Here is a 23582-nt window from a genome sequence, read left to right on the forward strand (position 1 = left end):
GCGTGTTTAGTCATTCCCATGGTGAGAGATAGCAACCAATAAGCTGACAACCAATCAGACGGCCAATCAGAGCACACACTGACCGGGCAGGTTTTTAAATGTACCCTGTACGCTGACAGTTGCCTCTTTTGTTTTTATTAATATACACTTTTTATATTTGAATGCAATTTTTATTGTTATAATTCCCCCCCTCCCCTTGCGGTTGTTGCTTCCACGACTCTGCACAGGATATGTGGCTAGAGAAAATGGATGGATAATACGTAGCTGTGTGACCTATGATTGATATTTTAAAAATAAGAGAAATACAATATAGTGTAACAGTATTATGGGTTATAAATTGGCTTGAAAATAACACAAAATGAGCCCCTTTCACAGAACTGACACTTACCCTTTGAGCCCGGAAAAGTGCACAGCAGGTTTAAGCCACAGTACTCTAGGCCCACCCAAACCAAATACTACACCGCAAAGTGCTTTTGAACCTGACTGTTTTATGCTAAGTTGTGTGTATAGTGCAAACTCCCAGCTGTATATCTCTATGCCGGATAGTCTGTACCAGTGGTCAACCACAAGCAGCCTGCAGAGAATCATTTTTTTTTATTTTGTAATTTTGCATTTACAAAATATTTCTCAGACAATGAGCGCTGCCCTCTTGCAGCGTGCTGAGAGAATAATTAACCCCCTTCCAGCTGACAACTATTACTGCCATCAGATAATTTTAAGTGATTATTGAAGTCAGTTCTTTCACTTCTGCTTGAAAGAGATACCAAAACTAAGCATTTGTTTTTTTTTGTGATGCAAGTAGCCGATGTACATATTCGCTCGGAAATTGTGTTCTGCTTTTACAGTAAGCAGCTGTTTTCGGTTCTGAAGTGTCTCAGAGGAGGTGTCACGTGGCCTGATGCCCAGCGTCCTCCTCGACAGGGGGGCGGCACTGCCCCCAGCCAGCGCTCTCCCGCTGTGCCACTTCCACCTTTCACATCTCCTCATCGTGCAGGATTCTGCTGTTTCACGTGATTTACTCTGAGGCAGTAAGAGGCAGTCTGTTCATATCCCTGTCAAATTCCTGCGCATCCATTTAATGATATACAAGGATTAAAGTCACTAACTAACTGAATACTAATGACTCAGGTAAATCTAAACAGTGGAGAGTTTTATCAGGAAGCACTCTCTGACACACACACACACACACACACACACACACACATCAATGGCAATTTAGAAATTAAGACTCATGGGGAAATGAATTCCACCCAGGGAGCTGACGGTGAATTCAGTGCACAGTCCTCTGAGTCATTACCTTTGTGCAGGCATCTTTCCTTACGTACGCCTCATATTAATATTATTCAGTGATTGGTGTGTGGGATGTCCCCCCCCCCCCCCCCGCACCCCCACCCAGTATCTAGCCAATAAACGGGCCCTCGCCCTCCAACACAAAACCTGACTCACCCCCCTGCAGTCAGTTTTGCCTTTGATGTCATTAATCCTATGTGTTTTTATTCAAAAGGTACAATAAGCAATAAAAACCGTAATCTGCCTGGAGTAAGGGTTGAGATGCTCGTCGGAGTAATGAATGTCAAAAGCCGACTGGCCTGCCTGCTTAAATCATTTTCATTACTTCTTTGTGATACACGTTTGTGGACCAGTGAAAGTCGATTCATTCAGATGAAGTAATTCTACATAATGGATTTTAGTTAAATGATTAAGCTAAACAAAAATAGTGTGTCATAATGAACCATAGCACAGTGTACAGAGCTCAGTATACATATAGTATCTATATAACTGGGCGGGGCTTACACTGCCAGGGTCGTGCCAATGGGGACGGGGGCCTCGCCCAGGACACACCCACCTTATCTCTGCCCCTCCCTGTCCCTATCTGCACCTGCTACGGGGCACTTCAGGCCAGCAAATCCCTCCAGAGCTCAGATGTGCTCACTTTTGTGCTGCCGGAGAGCACAGGCGGGCTCTGGCCTGCTCTATACCGGCTGACCTTCGACCTCAGATGGTAATGACCTTGCTCTGTTTGTGGTTTCCTGTCCGCTGGAAGTCAGTGTTTAAACATGTCTTTGTCAAATTCCTGTTGTTGTTTTTTTTATTTAATAATGACAGTTACATTTGTAACTGTGTGAAGTAACACTCTTCCTCTTCGACGATAATGCAACCCACACAGCTTTTTGAGCAGATTCTCACAGATACGTCTTACATCAAAGCACATGGCCGTAAATGTAGCATACAGCTTTTGCGCAATTTTCTGCAGAAGGCATGAAAACTACATTCCATGCCAAATCGATAATCCTTTCATCATGAAATATGTGCTCTTGCCAGTTTGTTCCTTCTGTCGGTGATCACAGCAGCAGTTCAGAATCCTGATGTCTGTGGCCATTTCTGGGACAGGGATCGCATGGGGGGGACACTATGAGATGAACTCTGGGTCTGTGACAGTCGTGGTCTCTTCCTGTTGTCACAATATGTCACATTGATTAAATCATGGGTCCCAGTACATTTAACAAACAACACTAACAATTACTTCAGGGGAAATTAAATATTTATACCATTTCCCCATGAAGTTACTCAGTTTCACATAGCTCAGTTAATTTGTATAGTTTATGTTTAATACAAGTTTTTCTAACTGGTAAATTTTTTTGGATAGTGGTTTGTAAACACTTTGCCGGGAATGTGTACTGAAAAGAGCAACCTTTAACACAAAGTTTTCGGTCTCCATCTTTGCATAAATAAGAGCGATAAAATAACGTTATGATGGTTAATTATTTTCAGGCCAGTCATGTATAATAATCACAGCTTAACGACACATTGGTGATATTTTAACCACCTAAATGCAGGTTTGCCACAGTCTACTGCATTCACTGGTCATGTTGTCACTGACACATGCTTGAATTAATCCTGAAAATATTTTTTCACCGATAATTTGAAGTTTGATGTGCACTGCCCGGCTAAAAAAAAGGTCACCATTTAAATTTAAATCAAGCAAGTACTTAAGAGTCAATTATTGCTCATTATTACAACTCAGCAACGTTGTGCAGCAATGGAGTAGTGAGTTGAGTACCTGAATCTACTGACTGGCCAGCTCATCCCATCAATGGATTTTTTCTTCCCTGATGGCATGGGCAGATTCCAGGACGATAATGCCAAGGTTCATCGGGCTTGAATTGTCAAAGAGTGGCGTGAGGAATCATTTTCACACATGGTTTTGCCACCACAGAGTCTTAACCTTAACCCCGTTGAAAAGTCTGTAGGATGTGCTGAAGAAGACTTTACAGAGTGGACCGACTCACCTGTCATCAATACAAGACCTCGAATCTGGATGGGAAAAAAAAACGTTGAGGCGTTGCGTCAGCACGTGGAAACAGTGCATTAAAGCATGTGCACCATAATCGAAGCTAATGACAGTTCAAAGAAATATTAAAGTGTGTGACTTTGTTTTTTTGGCCAGGTAGTGTATGTAGGTGTGTCCGTCATCTTCCATTACCACTTACCCAATACACTGTGAGCCTGGAATATATCACATTTATCCAAGGCTGGGAACAGCACCGCAGGAAGCAAGCTCGTTATGATTCTGGAGACGGAGGATTCAGCCCTGTCACTGGGGCCACCAGGCCACCCAGAAAGTGTCCCATTTGACCCATTAATCTCTTTGCTTTTCTTAAACATAATATTTGCGGTAAAACTCTGACTATGCCATAAATCACGTCCATGGGTCTGGAGTCTAAAATTACGTTTACTGAGCAAATAATTGTCGTAAGAGGAGTTGCTGGTTTATCAGGGGACTGTCACTTGGAGTTGGAAGACTAAGGTGTTAGAAAAAGTTCTGTATTGTTTTATTTTATTTCCAGCCTGCAATTTTGGGGGGAAAAAACTGAAATAATTAGTCAACATTAGTGTTGGCATTTAATAATGGTCCTTCCCAGTTCAGATCCCAGACTTTGAGAAAGACCTGCATCCTTAAAGCGCAAACTAACGTGAGTGGCCTGTGAGGGCCTGACCGTAGGCCAGATTCAGGCTCCGTTGAGTTTTATAATGGTTGTGTCTGGAAGAAAGCACAGCTCCGATATCAGCGCGATTTTAAGGACAAGCTTCAGCGGGTCCAGGCCTTCACAGCCACAGCCCTGAACTGTGAGGTCTGTGACTCAAACTGCCGTGCCTCCCCCATGTCAGGATGAGTTTCTGCATACACTCCAAAGTCAAGGAGCAAGCCTTGTGCAAAACAGTGACACATAAATAATAGCAGTAGTATAACTTAAGGGTGACTTGGGAAGGTAATGGGCCCCAATGAATGAGGGGGGAGTCCGGGGGGGGGGGGGGGGCCAAGTTGATGCGGCCGACTTCTGGAGCATCCTGACGTCGCCTGATGCTTGCTGTTATGTTATCAGTGCATATTTAAGTCTGTTCTGTCTGTAGACTTTTTTTCCAAGAACTGAATCTGAGGCAAAGTCTATTTTTCAGTGTTTCGTTTTTATTTTTTTCTTCCTTATTCACTGTTTTGGATGGATGTGTGAAAATGGTGGAAAATTCTCGTGACCAGGATGGGGACACTCCTGCCTCTAAGGGGCCGGCATCCCAACCCACATGTTAGAGAAACCCAAGCATGACATTTATTATTAATGTGCAGCCCAGAAAAAATGGATTGTAATGAAGTGTCAGTCTCCATCGTGGTGGCTTATGTGATATGTGACGCAGATGTTCAGTATCTGACCCAGATTGGCTGTTATAATTAGGCAGTGTTTTCTGTATCTGGATGTAAGTGGATGAAGCAGTTTTCCTGATCCTGTGAATCCCACTTTGAAGAGGCAGCTGACAATTTGAGATTTCCTGGATTCCATTGGATGAGACAGACTAACCCATTCAGATCCCATGAATCCCATTGGATGAAGCAGCTAACCCTTTCTGATCCTATGAATCCCATTGGATGAAGCAACTAACCCCTTCAGATCCCGTGAATCCCACTGGATGAAGCAGCTAACCCTTTCAGATTTTGTGGATCCCCATTGGATGAGACAGCTGACCCTTTCCGATCCTGCAGATCCCATTGGACGAGGCCTCCGACACACCTCTGCCTCCGTGGCATTGTGCTAGCTGGCATTTCCCGCGTACTGCCTGTGCCGGTGGGCAGGGCCTCGCTCTCCTTATCACTCGCAGCCGTGCACGACAGTGTGCGTGGAAGCTGGTGAAGTTCTTAACCACACGCACTGCGCAACGCCCTGCAGGCAACGAAAACAATCCCCTGTCCCCAACCCCCGAAGGTGACTACCTGACTATCAAACCCCAACACAGTCCATCCAGCAAGCGGCGGGGGGAATCCTTAGCTGAATGAAAATCAGAAGCGCCAGGCCCCCGCACCAGGTGATGCCGCTTGTGATTGTCAGTAGTGCGACGTTGGATGTTTGTTCAAACATGATGATATTTATGTCCCATTTGTACATAGGCATTGAGGTGCACTGAAGGGCATGAAGCCAACAACCAGATGGGAACCTTCCAGTCACAGACACGGACCTAATGTGCTGAGCCGCACGTCGCCTCTATATCTGATCGATGACTAATTTGTGTATGACCTCAGGTTAGCAAGATGAAAGTTATACACACTATGGCTTCATTGACCTAATTGCAAATGATCCTTATTTGGCTAGAAAGGAGTGTAACCCAAAATTTCCATCCATCCATCCATCAATAGCCATTAAGGCCACAGTATCCCTGGAGGCACAATTGGGGCAGTGTGTTTCTTTAACAGATGTCGCTACAGTGTAGCTGCCACTGACATTGTGGTCGAGATGCTTTATTTGAATAGGGTGGGGCAGCAGGGGGAGGCTGCAATGCGGGTCATGCAGAACCGCGTCTGATTTCTGATTTCCTGAGCCTCCCCATACCATGATGCTCCTACTTCCTCCTTTGACTCTGGTCACACCCTTCTGGGGCTGCACAAATATTCCTCCTTTATGTCATGAGGACTTTTTTTAGCTTACGACCCCTATTTCGCCGATGGGGTGGAGGGGTGGAATTGTCCTTCGTAAATTTTTGTTTTTTGAGGGGGGGGGGGGAGTGTCACCTTCAATACATTTCGCCAAACGGAAAGGGATGGGGCTGCAGTTATGGTTAAAATAATTTTTTTTTTACTTTTATTTTATTTTGTGACCATGTTCTCCTACGGTCTTTCACAACCCCTCCAGGGGTCACAACCTATACATTAGAAGGTCTGGAAACTACAGGTTGAATGAGCTGGGTGTCCGTCTAGTCTCCAGATTACAGACCTTATGCTCATGATTATCGTCTGCCCTGCTTGGACTCTCACTCACTGCCAGGGTAAATTCACGCTGAACGTTGTGCTCAGTGACACGACAGTGATGCTGTACCTTGGACAGAAAAGCCGACGACAGCCGCTTCTTCTCCGCCTCGTGTTAGTTTTCCCACCCGCTTGCTGGATGTTTCGTCTTCATCAGCCCATCGCCAGGAAGTCTCCGTGAACCACTCGCCATACTGACCTTCTTTTGTTTAAGTTGCTTTGCCATCTGTGCATGTGGCCCCTCAAAAGTCGAGTCTTTGCTGTCAGTTCTGCCATATGTACAGAACACACTGAGGATTGAAAGTACATTACTGTCAGACTCCATGGTGAGTGTACTAACAACGACAAGCAAGACAGACACAAGTATACAAGTACATGCGAGTATTGAAAATAAAATAAAATTAAATACTTTGTGCCAAAGACAATAAGGCAATTCCATATATGGTGGATTCACAATGCAAATGCAGACAGCAGCCATTAATTCGTTAATCAATCTATGTTGTAGGTAAGTAAGTAAACAAAGTAAAGTAATAAAATGGCTACTGCTGGATATAGCTGGGTGGGGGTTACAGAGCGGTGGGGGGAGGGGGGAGAGAGGGGAAAGTGTCCAGCATCCTGACAACCTGGTGGATGAAACGATTCCTCAGTCTGGTGAAGCAGGCGTGGAGGCTCCGGTACCTTCTCCCAGATGGTAGGAGACTGAGGAGGTTGTTAGAGGGGTGTGTGGGGGGGGGGAGGTTAGGCATTTATCAGCACTTATTCATCCATCGGGGCTTCTAACACCTGCAGAGGACTGGACATCATCCTTATTGCGTCTCTCACCGTAATTAGAGCGTGTGTGTCTTGCAGAGACATTCTATTGCAGTTGGATTATAAACAAACTGCTTTGGATAACATAAAGTGACCACAGCACAATTTTTGTTTCACTCATTTCTCAATTTATGGGTATGCGTCTGCGAATATATATATTAATTATAAATATATATGTTATATTTTTTGCAAACTGCAGCCTGGTTCTTCACTGTTTCTCATTAATGAAGGGCTTCTTCCTTGCTTTATGGCCCTTTGGTTCTGCTCGTAGGAGCCTGTTATGAATTGCCCTAGTAGTGCACTTCACACCTGCACTTAATGTTTCTCATTCTTTTAGAAGGTCACTTGAGATCATCCTCCGATTTATGAGGCACTGCCAGATAAGTTGATGCTCATCTCTGGCATTAGTTACTTCTGCCCTCCACCTGGCTGGTTTTTGTCATTGCCAGTGTCTCCTGCTTCACCTTGATCTTGTGTACTGCGGTTTTAGAAACCTTGAGCTTAGAAGCAGCCTGCCTCGCAGTGTAGCCTTCTTCCCACAGGACCGGGATTAAACCAGAATTAAACCAGGATTTAAAGATGCAGATTTTAAAAAAAAAACATAGAGTGGCCTCTTCATTTTTCCTGAGCTGAATCTTTGCCAGCTTTTAACTATATTAGTATGCTATCGCTGGAATGTGGAGGACAGGGAGTGCTTAAGCATATACTTCATTATACTGTGATCTTAAATACATTTTTGTGAAAAGGGCTGACAACAAAACACTGAACCAAAACTCAGTTCTTAACCCTTTAAAAAAAAAATCAGCAGATTTGGTGAAGTAATTCATGGGTTTGTTAGCTGCATTCGCACCTGCCATACAAATTCTTATTGTTTTGCACAATTGCATGAACAGACTTGGCACTGGAAAAGGGGACAGACATCTAATGGTGACTCTCCCCTGGCAACAGGGTTCGGTTTGTGTCTCTGTCACGATGCCCTGACGTGGGTGCTTCACTTCTGGGACGGCGGATTGTGACTCACTGGAGTTTCCAGAAGCAACAGGTACAGCCTGACTGATGAGAGACGTGCGTTAACATAAGAAGGAGAGATATCCGTCTCTATTGAGACACCTTTGGGGGAGGGTGGAGACCGTGGAAGTAATGTCAGGATTGTTATTAGTGACACATGCTGTATGCATTTAGCTGAGAAGTGGCGGAGCAGCATTATAGGATCAGTATTAGGGTTGGAGCTAAAATTAGGATTAGCATTCGAGATTGAGTTTTAATAAGATGGAACTTGAATCAGATGAGCATGTTTGGTTTCTGTAATTAATGGGAGACAGACAGACAGACAGACAGACAGACAGATAGATAGGTAGATAGATAGATAGATAGATAGATAGATAGATAGATAGATAGATAGATAGATAGATAGATAGAACCTTATATTTTAAGCCAATCACACTGGAGACAGCAGTCTTCTTAAAATACTTTTATTTACCCGATTCATCATCCCTGCTTTCCCAGCATCTCAAAACTGGAAATCTTCCTCTCCCAGTGCAACAATGTTGCTTGGTAAGACTTTAATATAAGCATCATTATTTAAAAACAAACTATAATATTTTTAAAAATCGACATGAAAAATATTTCTGTACTCTATATAATAATAATCTATACATTTTCATTTTCAAAAGCTATGCTTGAAACACACAGAGCAGCAAGCTGCGTTACATGGGAAGCCCCACGGGACTCGGGCTGACCTAAGCGATAGTGAGTATGACTGTTCAGCGGGCTGCAACTTCAGAATCAATCCGCACATTTCAATTTCTTTCAGCCAAGCTGCCATTTGATGCCAACTAGTGGCAGACGCTCTGAAAACGAAGACCCTGAGAAGCAAGACGGCAGGCTGAGATCTTTCCGGAAAAAAAGGCAGGTGGAACCTGACAGCTGAGGGGCAAGACGGAGTCGGCGTCGGATGGCGTTTCTTCAGAATTAGTGGCGGCCTTGTGGGACTAGATGAAAGTAAAAGGTCTCTGCAGATAAGGATGGGGGTGCGAGGTCTGCAGACTGGGAGTCATGAAGACGAGCAAGTGTGGTACTAGTTCTGCGTTTTTGTTACTTATAATGGACAGACTGAGTAGTTTGTTTACTTCTGGGTCGGGGGGGGGCGGGGTCAGGCTGGTGGCAGACGCTGTGTTCACTTGAAGGAGGCGCGGACCACGCGGCCCTTGAGGGGCTGGGGGGGACGGAAGTTCTCCACCATGCAGCAGGATGGCTCTCCCTCGGCGTTGGAGTGAAGGCTCCGGAAGTGTGCGATCTGCAGGGAGAGATGGGACAGGGTGAAGATGGAGGAAAGTGAGGGGGAAAGGAAGGAAGAGATCCTCTGAAAGCAGAGGAGAGGGAGCAGGAAGGAGGGGCAAAGAGGCACTTTGTTCCCCACCAATCACGTAGTCACTCATACCTTTCTGTCTAATGTCATGTCATCAAATAGCATGTCTGTTTATATCTTAGTATTTATAGTCCATTTTTTTCATTTTCATTTGCACTACGACCAGTGAGACTGACATATCAGCTCAGTGTATGACTCTACACGTCATATATCAAGCTGGCAACAAAACACTTTGATACAGGAATAAACAGAGTAACAGGTAGTTTCCCAGTTGCATCCTGTGGTGAACGAGGTAACACATCCCACGCCAGCCTCATCCCCAGTGCCAGTGTCCTACGGACATCTAGCTATGCTTCTGCAGCCACTGGGTGTGTGTGTGTGTGAGCACAGGGGTGTCACCGTGTGTAAAAAGTAGCTATTGATGGGAATGCATGATACCAAGGAAGTGTGTGAGAGTGCAGGACACAGGAACAGAGCAGGTGGCGTCGGTCAGATAGTTACTCTAAAACACGGCTCTGCTAAATATAGATGCCGGATTTAACGCCTTCTACATTAAGCTGTCATGCTTCCACCACCTTATGGGACATCCATGTTATCAGATCTAATCAGGATGAAATGGGTAATAAAATGATAGCTAAACAAACACAAACTAAGATAAAAAACAAAGATCAGCGATCTAGATAAAGTACCACTCAAGTTGTGAGATGAGTCAGAAATGCATTCTAAAGTGGTACCAGTATACCTGTTATTATTGCAACGAGGCACTCTGAGGAAACGGGAGCGTCGGACAGAGTGTGAAAACCGAGATCTTATCTCTTGTGACGTTCGCGCGCCTGCCAGCGAGCAGGAGATATAAGCCCACAGGGAGCCCTGAGAGTGGCCAATCTACAGAGCTTCTCAGATGTTTGCGTGGCCAGATGCATGGCTCGACCTGCAAACTTAAAGCCAGCAAGTGGGCTCCTTCCACAAACTCCAGCTCAGTGTTGGACAGTTCAGGTCCAGAAGCTGCAAGTCCAGACCAAGACTCTACCAATGAGTTGAAACAACAAAACAAACGTGCTTTATTTGACCTTGGAACGAGTAGAGATACAGGTACATGGGAATGCTTCTCCTCACTGACCCCAGCTTACTTTCCATAGCTTGGAGGTCAGCGCACAGGGTCAGGGGATGTGCAGCAGCCCTGAAGCTGGGAGTTAAAGGTATTGCTCAAGGGCCCACAGACATGTGACTGTCAGTAAATGCATGAAGAGTCACAGTCGCAGAGTGCTCAACTGGGTTGGTAGAAACAAAATCGTGGTCTGGATTTGTAGCTTCTGGACCTGAAATACCCCAACCGTGCTCCTGTGGAGGCTTAGACCTTATTTTTTACTATTACAACTAAAATGAAATTCATTTTCAGGGAGCAAAGTGAGAGCTGGATGCCTTCTGTATTACTTCATGTTTTTTTAGCACTGTAAATCGTAACATTGTAAATCGTAAGCCATTGTCTTGGTTACCTAAGGGTACACAATAAATCTACAGTATATAATATAGATGTACAGTATAAAATAGACCTAAATAAATGGTATTTGGCTCTTTTGGCAGGGGCATGATCACCTTGTCTTTTTATAAGAACTAAGTATGAAAACACAATGCCATTACTCAGGGCGGTGAATACGACTAATCCACTGGGCCGTTCGGTCTCTGTGCAGCACCTACGACAGGTATTCAGATGTGATGTGCGATAGGAGGGGTTTTTTGCATGGAACAATTACAGGCGTCAGGCCAAAAGCAAAACTGGAAACCAGCCAGTCACGTGGAATAGCGTGTAACGTACTCCCATCTCATCCAGATCCTCACTCTGAGGTCAAAAACGACTATATTTACCGAGTGTTTTTGTTTTGCTGTTTTGTTTTGTTTGTTTTTTTTTTACCTGTGGTCAGTAGTTAAAAAAAGAGTCAGCCCTGCTCTGATGTAAGCCAGACTAACAATTAGTACTAAATTACATGTTAGGTCAAGGTGAAATTGCTGGATGGATTTCAGACGTCAGGAAAAAAAAAACCTGTTTTTCACTGACAGGCCGAGCAGCCAAACGTGGCAGGAGAAGCTGGTGACACAAACAGCCCGAGAGGGAGCAGCCTTTGATGTTTGCTGTATTAAATCCCTCCTCTAACCCAGTGGTATTCAAACTTTCTTTTTAGCTGGGCCCCCCTAGGGCTGATATATTTGACTTGATCTCCTCCTCCCACACACACACTGACGTGGTGCATGTATATTTCAGACATTTGAATTATTTTAATTTGTTAGCGCCATATACTGTGTGTAGGAATATAATTCGTTCACATTATTTTTCTATATCTAAAGCTTGCAATTTCAAAATAGGTCTGCCCCCAGCCCTCACACAGTCCTCTGTTTTGTTTTCAATCACCCTCCTTGCCCCATCCGGGGGCAGTGCCCCACAGTTTGAGCACCTCTGTTGAATACGCTTGGCCTGGTCAGCCTGCCTTAGACAAGACAGTCCACAAGGCTTGGGTACAAACTTGAATGGGACACCAGTCCACCACAGGCCACACACACACACACAACAAGCAATTTAGAGACACCAGTTAGTCTAACTGCATGTCTTTGAAATGTAAGGGAATACTGAAGTAGCTGGAGGAGATCCAGACGACATGGGGAGAACATGCATGTATCTAGAGCGGAGGCAAGATTCAAATCCCCAACCCTGGGGGTGTGATGCAAAAGGATCAGCCACTAAGCCATTCTGTCACACTGTTTTGCGTCAATGTTTATTTTTAATTATTATGGTATTCGAATCTTTTGAAATGGCCAGTTTCCCCTGTCACGAACTGACGTCCAGCCCACTGAGTACTGTAGCAGTCAATCAAATTTCTCAACAAGCACCAAGTTCCAGATGACATGTAATGCAGTCGTTATTGGTGCAGTTGTGGCTAAGATTACGACAGAAATACCTCGGCTGAAAACAATTAACTCCTGAGGCGTTGAGTGACGAGTGAGGGAACCAGATCCGACAGCAACTGACAGCTCCAATGCACAAAAACCACAACGGACTCAGGCAGAGGTGCGTGGGCTGAGGAATTCGATTTACCTGGCTGGAGCTCACGGTGATCGGCTCCTTCAGGACGATCCATGTGACGCTCTCATACAGGGGGGGCGTGGTCAAGGACCCGTCGTAGGTCCAGAAGTCCAGGGAGCCAGGAAGAAGTATTTTGGGATCAAAGTTGGAGAATGCGGTCTGATTGTTCTGATATCAAGGCCACATAGAAAGGTACCAGTCAAAACATGTTGAAAATTTTACAGAGAGCCCTTTTTGATAACAAAGAATCATGCTTAATTTGCAACAATTTACAGAGAGCCCTACTTCCACCCCACCCCCCCCAGGTTGGCAAATTTTACCAAGGAGGACTGCCCCTGTCGTCAGACCCCGCCCCCACCCTCATTGTGAGCCCACTCCTCCACCCCAGTATGATGGTCTGCGATTGACAGAAACAAAAGAGGAACAGCGAGTGTCGTGGAGATGCACTAACAGTAAGCCATCCTACATGAGCCTGCATGTGCCTTAGTTTTTATCTGTGATATAAGTCTGATACAAACCTTGTGAAATATAACCGGCATCTAAAATGTCTACAAAGAGCAACTGTTAATACCTCTGTCCATAGAAAGTGCTTGACTTAATTGTACAATGTGATGATGGCTCCTCAGTAGGGGTCATGACCCCAGAAGACTCATTTTTGTAATGGGGGGGGGGGGGTTGGATTGTGAAACTTCACCTTGAGTTTGATGGCACTCAGAGCATCCAGAATTCTCTGGAGATGGTTGTTGGGGGCACCGATCTGAAACACAAACACCCAGATGCCCGCTGAGCATTTCCACCCAAGCGCAAGTTTCTCTTTAGACCGACGCGATACCGGATGCGTCTGAACACGACATGGTTTCGGTTGCTGTGATCAAAAGGCGACCGCTTGAACCATCTTTCCATCTCATGCGTTTTTTACTGCCAGCCTTCGCACGCCCCTGTTTGCCCATCAGGGCGCCGGGGCGACCGCCCACTGTCTGACATCTCTAACGTCTTTCCACTTTTGGTTAGGAACTAGTTAAGCAACTAACTCAAGAGACCAAAGAAAGCACAAAGGTTCATAAAAACGTATGTCACCATAAAAGTCATGAAAACAACAGTGATAATTATACCTTGAGGAAGACTCCCACCACGGCCAGTCCGTCAGGCTTGGTCACAGCCTCCGCGAAGCTGGGGTATTTGGTGTTCCAGTGCACCAGGTGGAGCTGGAGATAAGGAGATAGCAGTGAGGTGACATGGACCAGCACCGGTTCCTCGAGAGGCGTCCTTCTGTCTGCCTGCTTTCATCTGCGAGATAAAGCGGGCCGCGACCCCAGCTTACCTCGGAGGCGTACTTTTTCCCAGCTACTGTGTGCTCAGATCCTTTGTGGTCATTGGCCCCCCAGTGGAAGTGGAACTGGCGGAGCCGGTATGTCCCAGAGACAGGTCCCCCCTTCAGAGCTGCAGGTCAGAGCATGTGGCATGAGAGCAGGCCCTATTACCCCCCCCCGGCCAGGTCCACCCCCCTCCCTTGAACTGGCTACAGGCACACGAGTTCAAGTCTACAAAAGGCACTCAGTCACTCACACACACACACACCCGCATGCACACACACACCTGCACACATACAAACACCCGCACACACATACATATGCACACACACACACGCATGCAAACACACACACGCATGCAAACACATGTACACACACATGCATGTACGCACGTGCCTGCGAGAGAAAGCTCAGTGTCACCCAGCAGACAATGGCGGCTCCTCCTGCAATTCTTACGCGCTTGCAATTAGTAACAACTCATTGTCAGAACTTCCTAGCTAGGTGTGTTAATATACAGTACGGCCGTGTATCAAATGGCAGGGCGGGGGGCTCTGATGTTCACGCTGCCTTTTAGTGCCCTTCATCCCCGCAGGCATAATTGCTGAGCAGTACTGTCGGAGTTATTCAAAAAACTCTGTGTGTCAGGATGGTAAAGCCCGTTTACCATTTACCATTAAGCGAAGTCATACAGTAATAACACTTTGGTTATACAATGTAAAACACAACATTAAGCATAACAGTAATATAAAATGGATATATGTTATTTTGTAATATATAATACAAATTAGGCCTATAACACACGTTAAATGTATTGATAAATTCGACTATATAATATATAAGTTTTATATATATTATACGTACAGTACACACGCATACATATATACGCATACAGTATATGTTTATACTATAGACACACATACACACGCACATAGACCTATAAATGTTAAAATGTATCGTCTAGGTAAATATTGTGTTGCCTGGCATTACCTAATTTTTCAAAATAAGTGACAAAAAAATTATAACTAACAAAATGCAGATCTGAAAGCAAAACAGGCTGAATAAAATCAAACAACGCTGTTAAGTTAAAGCGGTTCCCAAAGCAAAATGTTGATGTAGTTTGACATTTATTTTGGCTGGACTTTTAAAGGAATAATAGGACTCAGCCAGTCACCCGTGGGAACGCAATGAACAGCAGTAAAACTAGACGTTAATTATTAACTACTAACAAAGACAAGGGTAAAACTACATGTACATTAAATATATATGCAAGGGCGTCGTTAGGTCCGATGATCTCCGATCACTCGGGGCTATAGCGATACCCCCGAGTATTTCAGCCCCGATGCCAATCTTCCTTCAAAAAAACAAAGTCAGGCCCCAGGTAAACTTTTCGACAGCTAGAAACGACCCTGCGTATAAGAATATTAAACTACATGTATATTAAATGTAGGTTAAGAACTATTTGATCAGTCTTAAATAAAAATGACACATAAATGCAAAATAAATATGCCCGAGACACTATAGCAAACTTTTTTAAAAAACATAAGCGGCACTTTGTTGACTCACTTGAGCTGTCGGTGCCATCAGCGAAGTCCACCTGGAAGGAGTGTCCGTTGTTGAGAATGTCTATGGTGGTCTTGGGGTCGTACTGGAGGCTGAGCGGCTTCAGCGCCGGGTCGTGGTGCGCCTGGCTGGGGACGATGTCGATGGGGGACTGCCGGTTACCATTGGCAATAGGAAACTCCCGGTGCCACTCCGCGGGTCCTGCAACACAAGCCGGCAATCTCCATTTAAAAGCCGGCTTTTTTACGGCAACAATCCAACGTGGCTGTGCTTCACAAGCAAGTTTTTTATATACTTTTTCCCTCTAAAGATCGCTTGACCTCTTTTACCCCCTGTTAAATATGAACCCAAAAGCACACACCGAGTGGATGATCAACACGGACGGACACGACATTTAGTTAATGCATGAAAATGGTGATGATATACTTGCAATTCATAGAATAACTGGATAACTGGTGTCCGACTGCAATACTAATAATAACTAAAAAAAAAAAAAACAACAATATGAAAAGCTCACCATGTTTGGGACCGTATCCCCAACAGTGAGACATGCTTTTGAAATATGATCTTAAGTCTTAAATCCCAAATGAAAAGCAGCCACTCTGTGACAGACTGACAGCCCCCGCGGACCGGCGACGCGCTTTTTATACGCTCAGCTGCTATGTATCGCAATCTGATGGGTTTGGCCACATGATCTCGGTCATCTTCTGCGGTCGCAGGTGGAGTTAAAGAGGGTTACATCAGTCCTTGGGCTGCCCAAAGCCAAGTTCCTCCAGATCATGATGGTTTTTAAAGAGTTATCCTCACGGGCATTTCCTTCAGGGCGAGTCGAGGAGAGAAGAAGCGTGTGTCCATGTCCACTTGTTCTCCTAGAAAAATAGTATCTGCTTTCTTGGTGCTTATATGGTCTTGGCTGCTGGGACATGTTTACACCGTCTCATTTGTAATGGTGGTTCTCACCATTGTCAGAAAAAAATTGTACACTTAGACTGTGGGTTCCGGTATTTAACGCTTACCACTCGATCATGGCCACTTATAATGAGACAGGAAAGCAAGACGGCCAGCTCTGAGGCAGTCCTTTAAATGCGTTACTTCAAAAGAAAAAAAAAACGCCGCTCTTCTGACCAGCAATTATAGTTTTCAAACAGAAGTGAATGGAGGTTAAAATGCACTCCGTGCATAGCTGTCCGCGCGCCTCCATACACTTTTAAAGGAGCCACTACATGCCAAAGAAGCGCGCCGAAACACAAACCACGTACTCTGCATTACATGCACCTGCATCCGGAATACGGTTACAGTACTGTACATGCATGCAAGCATAACATACTGTAACATCCCAACATTCAGATTTTCCTGAACGATGTTTACTTCGTTAGAAACACCTTATCAAATTTAAGGCAGATCATTCCGCTCATATCCATCATCACTCATTTCTACATTTGCTTGCTAAATCCCATTTCTAATCACCTTTCCGGGTCACATTTTTTTTCAGCATTTTTCCAAAATTGTATTATGGCGACCAAAATGTGGACCATTACATTTGTTTGCACCATAAATTCGTACATTGATCGCAAAATGAAAATGTACACACCTTCTGCAAGTTGCTGTGGACATGAAAACAAAATTATATGCGGTAATAAACTTTGGACAAAACTAATGGCTAGCTGATGCAAGCCTTTACATATTTGTATTTGAATATGAGATTAAGTTTGATTCTCACTATATTCTTCAGAGTAGCCTAAATGTTGTGCAGAAAACCAGCTGTCAGACCAGATGTTTTATTATTGATAATAAATTTGTATATTTTTGTATTTTATTTAATAGTACAATGTTTTGTTCAAGCTTGTGAAATTAAATTTAAATTTTAGTTTCCTGATGCCAGTCTGAGTTTCCTGAGGTTTTCCCGCCCTCCATTATATTGAGGGTATATTTTTTACCTATTAAAGTGTAAATATATTAACAAACTAGTAACACGAGAGGAATCCTGGAAAAAAACAGCTCAGTAGCGACATCATGCGGAAATTAATTTGTTGTATCAAGAGGAAAAGATCGTAAATAAATCGTTTCTGTATTTTAGAATCTGGCTTATGCTGTATAAAACTATTCGGGACATGAAGAGCATCCACACGCTTTCCAGTACTTCTTGAACTAATTCGCAGGTGAGGTACAGTAGCATGAAACCTGTTTACATTTGAGCGGGAGAAGGATGAGCTTTTTTGCAGTGTCCCCCCCCAGGGCTGTACGACTTCAAGTCAAACCAGTCTGTCACACACACCCTGAAATACCACGTCAACTTCTCACAAACAGTGATGACTGTTCAGGAGGGCTGATGCTGTAATTGGAATAACAGAACCTTTTGTTGGCCAATACAAAAGCAACAACAACAAAAAACAAATACCTGACAACATATTATAGTAAAAGCGTATTGTGATGACTTCTGATGTATATCCCAGTCAACAAAAACAGTTGTTTTGTTAATATAAATAGAACCAGTTTGGACATTTCACCCTGAGACTTTGAATACAAGCAGTCCCCGGGATAAGAAAAGTCGACAGACGCACAACTCCTACTTACGAACAGACTGCCATAAAGCAGATTATATTAAAAATTAGGGTTAAATACAATTGCTCGTAATAAGGAACGCACGCATTATTCCGTGATGCTCATGAAAACATTGCACAGCTTCGTCTTCTCGAAGTACAGTAGGCCTACTACTCCGTACGTATGTAGTTACTTTCATATTACGGCGTTATTATTACGTACTACATTGTGTTTTGTATTATTATTGTTCAGACTAACCCATAAATACGATTTAAAGATATAATTATGAAGCGGATCTCGTTCGTAACCTACAGACTACCGGTATCCAGAATTTGAATTTTTCTAAATTAGGATCAATGCATATAAGTGGTCTTTAAATTACTGAAAGGGATTATTAAGGTAGAATAAAAGTGGAAAGACATTTTATTAAACCCTTAAATTAAATGCTGAGGGGAATTTTCCAAGGACCAGCAAAATTGTTTATGGCCGCAGTGTGGCACAGGAGCGGCAACTGGCACGTACGTTAACGGGGACGAGCTCATACGGCAGGTGCCTTATTAAAGGGGTAAAGCAGGCCAGCGACGGCTGCCAAGCCCGGCAGACAGGCTCACACACACCAACTGCCGGAGGGTGTGCTTCTTCAGAGCCGCACCTTCTCCCAGCTCTGGGAATTTCGCGAATGCTACTTTTAACCGGAATGGTTTCCAGGAGCCGTTTACAAATCAGCGGAGTCTTGAAAGTGCAGGTTTCGGTTCCCATGCGGTGGGTCCATGAATTTGCAGTCATTTCTCATGGCAGTTGGCACGCTCTGGAAACTGCGCGCTCCACAGAGCGGGTGTACAGGCGACGGCTGACAGAGGCTTTGACAGAACGGGGCGACCAGCAGAAGGTCTTTCAGCACAGAGAGACACCAACAGCAGAGTCAGCAGAACGCTTTTTATATTAAACTTTGGTTCAACAGAAAAATGTGCAAATACAATTGTGGGGGGGGGGGGACTTAAATTGAAGTGTTGGGGAAAAAAGGCACCATTCTGGTCAGTGAATTTACAGACACATCATTGCAAGGCAAAGCAAGGCTAAACAGACAGAAACTACACTTAAGTAAGCAAGCGGAAGTATGTTCATTTGTTAAAATAAGGTATGAAATAGGGCAGTGTCAACATTTGGTTAAGGAAGAACATTGATGTTTACTACAAATCAGATCAGTGGGTCTTCCTGCACCACGGGAAGCTGCTCTACTGACTCACAATGGCTGATATCGCGCAGGGAACACTGGTCAGGTTAAACCACGCGGAACACAGGGTTAGGGTTCCAAGCTTAGAGTTAATGTTCAAACAGCTCCAGAAAATATGAGCTGGTATTCAACAAAAAACAAAAAAAAAAACAACAAACCAGCACTTCCAGAGGACCTTCGGATCTGGGTTTCCTGCATTCCTGCAAGAGCAGCCTTATAGCTTAAGGCTTTTCACCCTGTTACTGTAACAAGAGCCCTGAGGTTGGCGAAATGGATTCAGTGCGATATTATGCTCCCAGCATTTTGGTTTCGGTAATTACCAGTCTGTGCCAAGCACAGTCCGCAGCCTGATTACAGGGCTGTGAGGACGAGGGGGCCAGGAGTACAGAGCGATAAATTGAAGCCATAGTAACCAGACTGACCAAGACACCCCCTCCAGGTAGCAGGGAGGGAGCCAAGGTCCACCCTCAGGTTTGGGGCTACCTGAGCACTTAGGCACTTTTAAACCAACTTTTAAGCAAGTTGAATGAATTTCATTCATCTCAGCACTGGGGTTGTTAGGATACATACATGGCAGTGACACCAGGCTTTGGGGGCAGGAACAGCGGCATTAAGGCAGAGAAAATGGGGAGGGGGGGGGGGGGGGTAGAGAGGGATGCTGGGAGAGCCAGAGGTAGGCTGACGGTAGCTTCTGTCACAGTTCATCTCAGTAGTTAAGAATCTGAACGTCGAACAGATCGCAGACGCCCTCGTTGTCATCCAGGTTGAAGTTGTAATCCGCGGTCGGCGCGGGAGACAGCCGCAGCAAGGGAAACACTGCGTGAGGAAAAAAGGTCAAAGGTCGTGAACGTAGGGAACGATCGCGAGGAGAACGAATTATAAAAGACAGGGACAAGACGCTGAAGGACAGGAAGAACTGGACCCACCATCTAAAGACATTAACTCATCAATCAGGTCGGCGACCCCTGCAGGGCAAGCACAGTAATTACATATGCACACTGAACTCAAAGCCAACCCCCCCCCCCCCCAACACACACTAAAGAGCTCCTCACGGCCCCCGAGCTTAGACAAACATAGGCGTTTATCCTTACCAGTCTCTGTAACAACCCCAGCACAGGTCATGGGTTCGGGCATCAGTGGGTATACAGGAGACTGGGGGGTGCAGTCTGGGTAGCATGAACATGTCAGGATTGTGAAAAGGGGACTGAACACAACCATCAGAGCCACTACTCAGAACATTAGGAGTCAGCCAAGCTAAGTCTTCTGTAAAAAACTGTCCTACTGAATCGTTAATGTGAGGCCAACGACCTCAGGGTCAAAGGTCAGTAATATGACAAGGGATTTTTTTTTTTTTTTTTTAGCAAATGCTTCAATGCAAAGCAACGTACATTTTCGAGAAAACAGGCTAAGACAGTCCCTGGAGCAACTGAGGGTTAAGGGATTTGCTCAGGGGCCCAAAGGTGAAATTGCTCTGCTGACTCTGGGATTTGAACTGATGACCTTCTGATTATAGGCATGGTGTCCTAACCCGCTGAGCCACACGCCACCCTCCCAGAGGGGTCTTCTCGCTCACCGATATGCACGTCGGCTGCGGGGGCACTTGTGAGCTGGGGGTCCGCCAGAGAGACCTTGCGGTCAGACGGCGTACGTAGATCCACCGAAGATTTCGGCAAGCTGGCCGGGGTGTCGGGAGGGGTGGGAACAGCGGAGATGTCGTCGGGGGGGGGGACAGAGAAGACCACAGGCTTGGAGGAGCTCGTCTCACGGTTGATCAGCAAGACATGGATGGGCGCCGATGAACTGCGCAGGTTCACCTGATACTTCTTTTGGCCATTATGACCCTGAGGCAACACAACCATTCGTGTCAGGACATCTGAAATTCATTCTGGAAAATTCTGTTATGTCAATTATAAAAAAAAACGGCTGCTGTTTCTCAGGGACTTTCAGAATCACTGTACTTGTAGAGGTCTGGTTGCAAAATTAAACCAGAGGAAAGTAATGCACACACACACACACACAGCAGAAAGTGTATTTCAGCGAGACTCTCCAGAGACCATGACCATCTGCTGAACGACAATTTGGAACGAACTGCAACATACCATCTCTGGCATGGGGACCTCCAACTGTGTCCCAGATGGAGCAATGACAGCCAGCAAGTTGTCCCCTGTCCCACACAAGACAATGGCTTAAAGAGATTTTACTACAGCTAAACAAGATCACGCAGGAAGTTCTCAACATAACCAAAGGTATGGAAGAAAAAAAATAAAAAATGAAAAAAAATCAATCGTAGACTTTTCTAACATGTCATGATCTAGACTTCCAGGCCTGCAGGGGACCTTATTTGGGTCTCCATGGTGATGAAGGTTCTGATAACAGAAACATTGATTCTTCTGAATATTAACTTCCTGCCACATTAGAGACACATGCAAGGGGCATATCTTTCGACTGAGTCTTGGTGTTTAAATCAGCCGGCACTGCTCTCTAAAGAATACCACAAGGGGCAGATGCTTTAACGGCGGATGGGAAAGCACGTGGACCAGGGAGCTGAACATCTTGAAGTGTACTTACCGTTAAAGGCGTTGCAGATGTCCTCATGAGTGACGTATTTAAATGTGAGCAATGTTAAGGAAACTGCCAGCGTTCCTCTGAGCCAAATATTGGTCTAGGGTAGATGAGGTAAACAGGGGGGCTTATACCCACACCCCCCTCTGCTGTCATGTTTGAACACAGTTAATATCCAAAGATGCACTGTTTACATTAGAAAGCAAAATCCTTTTCTCATCAAAATGGTCTATTACGTCATTATCCATTCATGCAGATTGAGTAATTAAATTGTAGGACACTATTCAGAGGTACTGCATCACCTATCATTCTCATCAAGGCCCAAGAAGCTGGTGCCCTTATGGGCCAAGACACCAGGAGCCCCAACCCCCTCAGAAGGATATTTGCTATCCACAGGATCGTCACTCAGGTAGTTGATGCTCTGCTGCAGCCATGATTTCTGACTGTCAAGTTCCTCCTCTTTCAGGACCAGCTCCGAAATCTGAGCCCTCAGAAGCTCGACCTGGTCCAGGGCTTCTTTGGTGTGGCAACCAGAGTTTTCACCCCTGGAAGAGCAGGATGAGAAAATCCAAAATTGGAAGGATTCGTTTACAGTATCAGTGAAGACCTATGACCTGGGAGGTACGCATTCCCAAAGTAACCTTTCACCCCCAGTGCCTTACTTCCACTGGATAATATTCTTGGTCTTCTTCTCAATGAGTCCGACTCCCTCGAGAACATTGGTGATGTCATAAATCCTCCTCTTCTGCCTCACCGCCAGGATATCGGCAGCCTGTCAAAACAAAGACCGGCCACTTCGATCGGGGCTCTGAATGGAGGCGGGTCCTTCAACTCACAAAACTATGAGGAAATTCAGTTACGAAATCGCACCGGGGAGGCCACCTTAAACAAAACCCCAATGAAGAACACTTTGTGCACCACGTGTCAGAATACACGAGTCTGCGAAATGTGCGTTTTCTGAAGCATAGGGTCCCGCTGGAGCAGAAGCAGCTGCTGAGCTTCTGGAGACCCATGTAAAATCATGTTAAATAGACAACCATTAAATATTGCAAGTTTAACGAAACAAAAAAGGAAAACGGCATCGCCATTCTGCGAACTGTGTTTGCAGCTTTAGTATAAGGCAGGTATGAAAACGCCGCTGTAACACACCCATTTCTAAACCTGGAAACATCAGCATTATCCGGGCTGGAAGCGCAAGAGCAGTTCCACACCTTTACTGAACGCGGCAGAAAATGTGATTTCATATTCGAACAAGCAGAAAACGGCGCCCGAACTCCATGCACGGTTTACGTTATCGGTGCTGAAACGGGTCGGATTCTTTGTCTGGGAGAAGCGCTCATAGAGGAAGGTGTGGAAAGCCGGGACGCACCGCTTTGAGGTCCAGCACGCCGTCCTCCGCCTCCTGCAGCAGCGACACGAACTTGATGGTGAGCAGACCCAAACTTTTCTCATGGCGACTCGTCCCGACCGGAACGCAGCTCAGAGCTCCGGCCATGACGGCGAGGGCCACCTCACGTCGCCTCCTCTCACCTATACACCGCTCACCGTGATCCCATCCAGAAAGGACCGGACCCGCACCTCGGCCACCCCACCGGCCCCCGTGCGAGGTTTTTAAATCGCAGGAAGTGACGTCGGATTACCGTCGCCAAGGCGACCGGCGCACCTGCCTCCTGCCCACGGACCTTCGCACATCTTTGGCTGAAGCCCGTAATTAGTTTGCATGGGGAAACTTGAGAGGATCAGCCTGGGATAAACTTTACTTCGACTTCCGAACAAAGACCGTAAGTTTTTGTTTCTTACGAACCCATTTTTATACATACACACACACACAC

General features: G+C 45.2%; 2 protein-coding genes across 3 annotated transcripts; both read right to left on the reverse strand.

Annotated features, from left to right (window-relative positions):
* Positions 1-8555: 8555 nt before the first annotated feature.
* Positions 8556-16368, reverse strand: LOC111846202 (carbonic anhydrase). The gene is made up of 7 exons (XM_023816182.2): positions 15931-16368; positions 15417-15614; positions 13865-13983; positions 13656-13748; positions 13238-13300; positions 12556-12711; positions 8556-9395 (listed from the first exon to the last, which is right to left on the reverse strand). Exons 1-7 carry the CDS (start codon positions 15962-15964, stop codon positions 9276-9278), a joined length of 783 nt encoding a protein of 260 aa, XP_023671950.1. The 5' UTR covers positions 15965-16368; the 3' UTR covers positions 8556-9275.
* Positions 16369-18876: 2508 nt separating this feature from the next.
* e2f5 (E2F transcription factor 5) lies at positions 18877-23393 on the reverse strand. 2 transcript variants are annotated; one of them, XM_072711254.1, is made up of 9 exons: positions 23120-23393; positions 22413-22522; positions 22132-22295; positions 21757-21798; positions 21288-21352; positions 20762-21029; positions 20280-20354; positions 20115-20153; positions 18877-20004 (listed from the first exon to the last, which is right to left on the reverse strand). In XM_072711254.1, exons 1-9 carry the CDS (start codon positions 23243-23245, stop codon positions 19895-19897), a joined length of 999 nt encoding a protein of 332 aa, XP_072567355.1. In that variant the 5' UTR covers positions 23246-23393; the 3' UTR covers positions 18877-19894. The 2 variants fall into 2 exon arrangements, with proteins under 2 accessions (XP_072567355.1, XP_072567357.1); XM_072711256.1 differs by lacking the exon at positions 20115-20153.
* Between the last annotated feature and the right edge of the window lie 189 nt (positions 23394-23582).

Source organism: Paramormyrops kingsleyae, chromosome 4, assembly GCF_048594095.1.
Source record: "Paramormyrops kingsleyae isolate MSU_618 chromosome 4, PKINGS_0.4, whole genome shotgun sequence".
Taxonomy (NCBI): Eukaryota; Metazoa; Chordata; class Actinopteri; order Osteoglossiformes; family Mormyridae; genus Paramormyrops; species Paramormyrops kingsleyae.

Excerpts from the sequence above, each read along its gene's own strand:
- LOC111846202 (XM_023816182.2), bottom strand. The coding sequence starts at position 15,964 with ATGTCTCACTGTTGGGGATACGGTCCCAAACATG. Across the intron at positions 15,615-15,930 it reads GGGATACGGTCCCAAACATG|GACCCGCGGAGTGGCACCGG; the intron begins GTGAGCTTTTCA and ends CTTGTGTTGCAG. Across the intron at positions 13,984-15,416 it reads TGATGGCACCGACAGCTCAA|CTCTGAAGGGGGGACCTGTC; the intron begins GTGAGTCAACAA and ends TCTGACCTGCAG.
- e2f5 (XM_072711254.1), bottom strand. The coding sequence starts at position 23,245 with ATGGCCGGAGCTCTGAGCTGCGTTCCGGTCGGGACGAGTCGCCATGAG. Across the intron at positions 22,296-22,412 it reads AAGAATATTATCCAGTGGAA|GGGTGAAAACTCTGGTTGCC; the intron begins GTAAGGCACTGG and ends CTGCTCTTCCAG. Across the intron at positions 20,005-20,114 it reads TGAGTTAATGTCTTTAGATG|TGTTTCCCTTGCTGCGGCTG; the intron begins GTGGGTCCAGTT and ends TTCCTCACGCAG.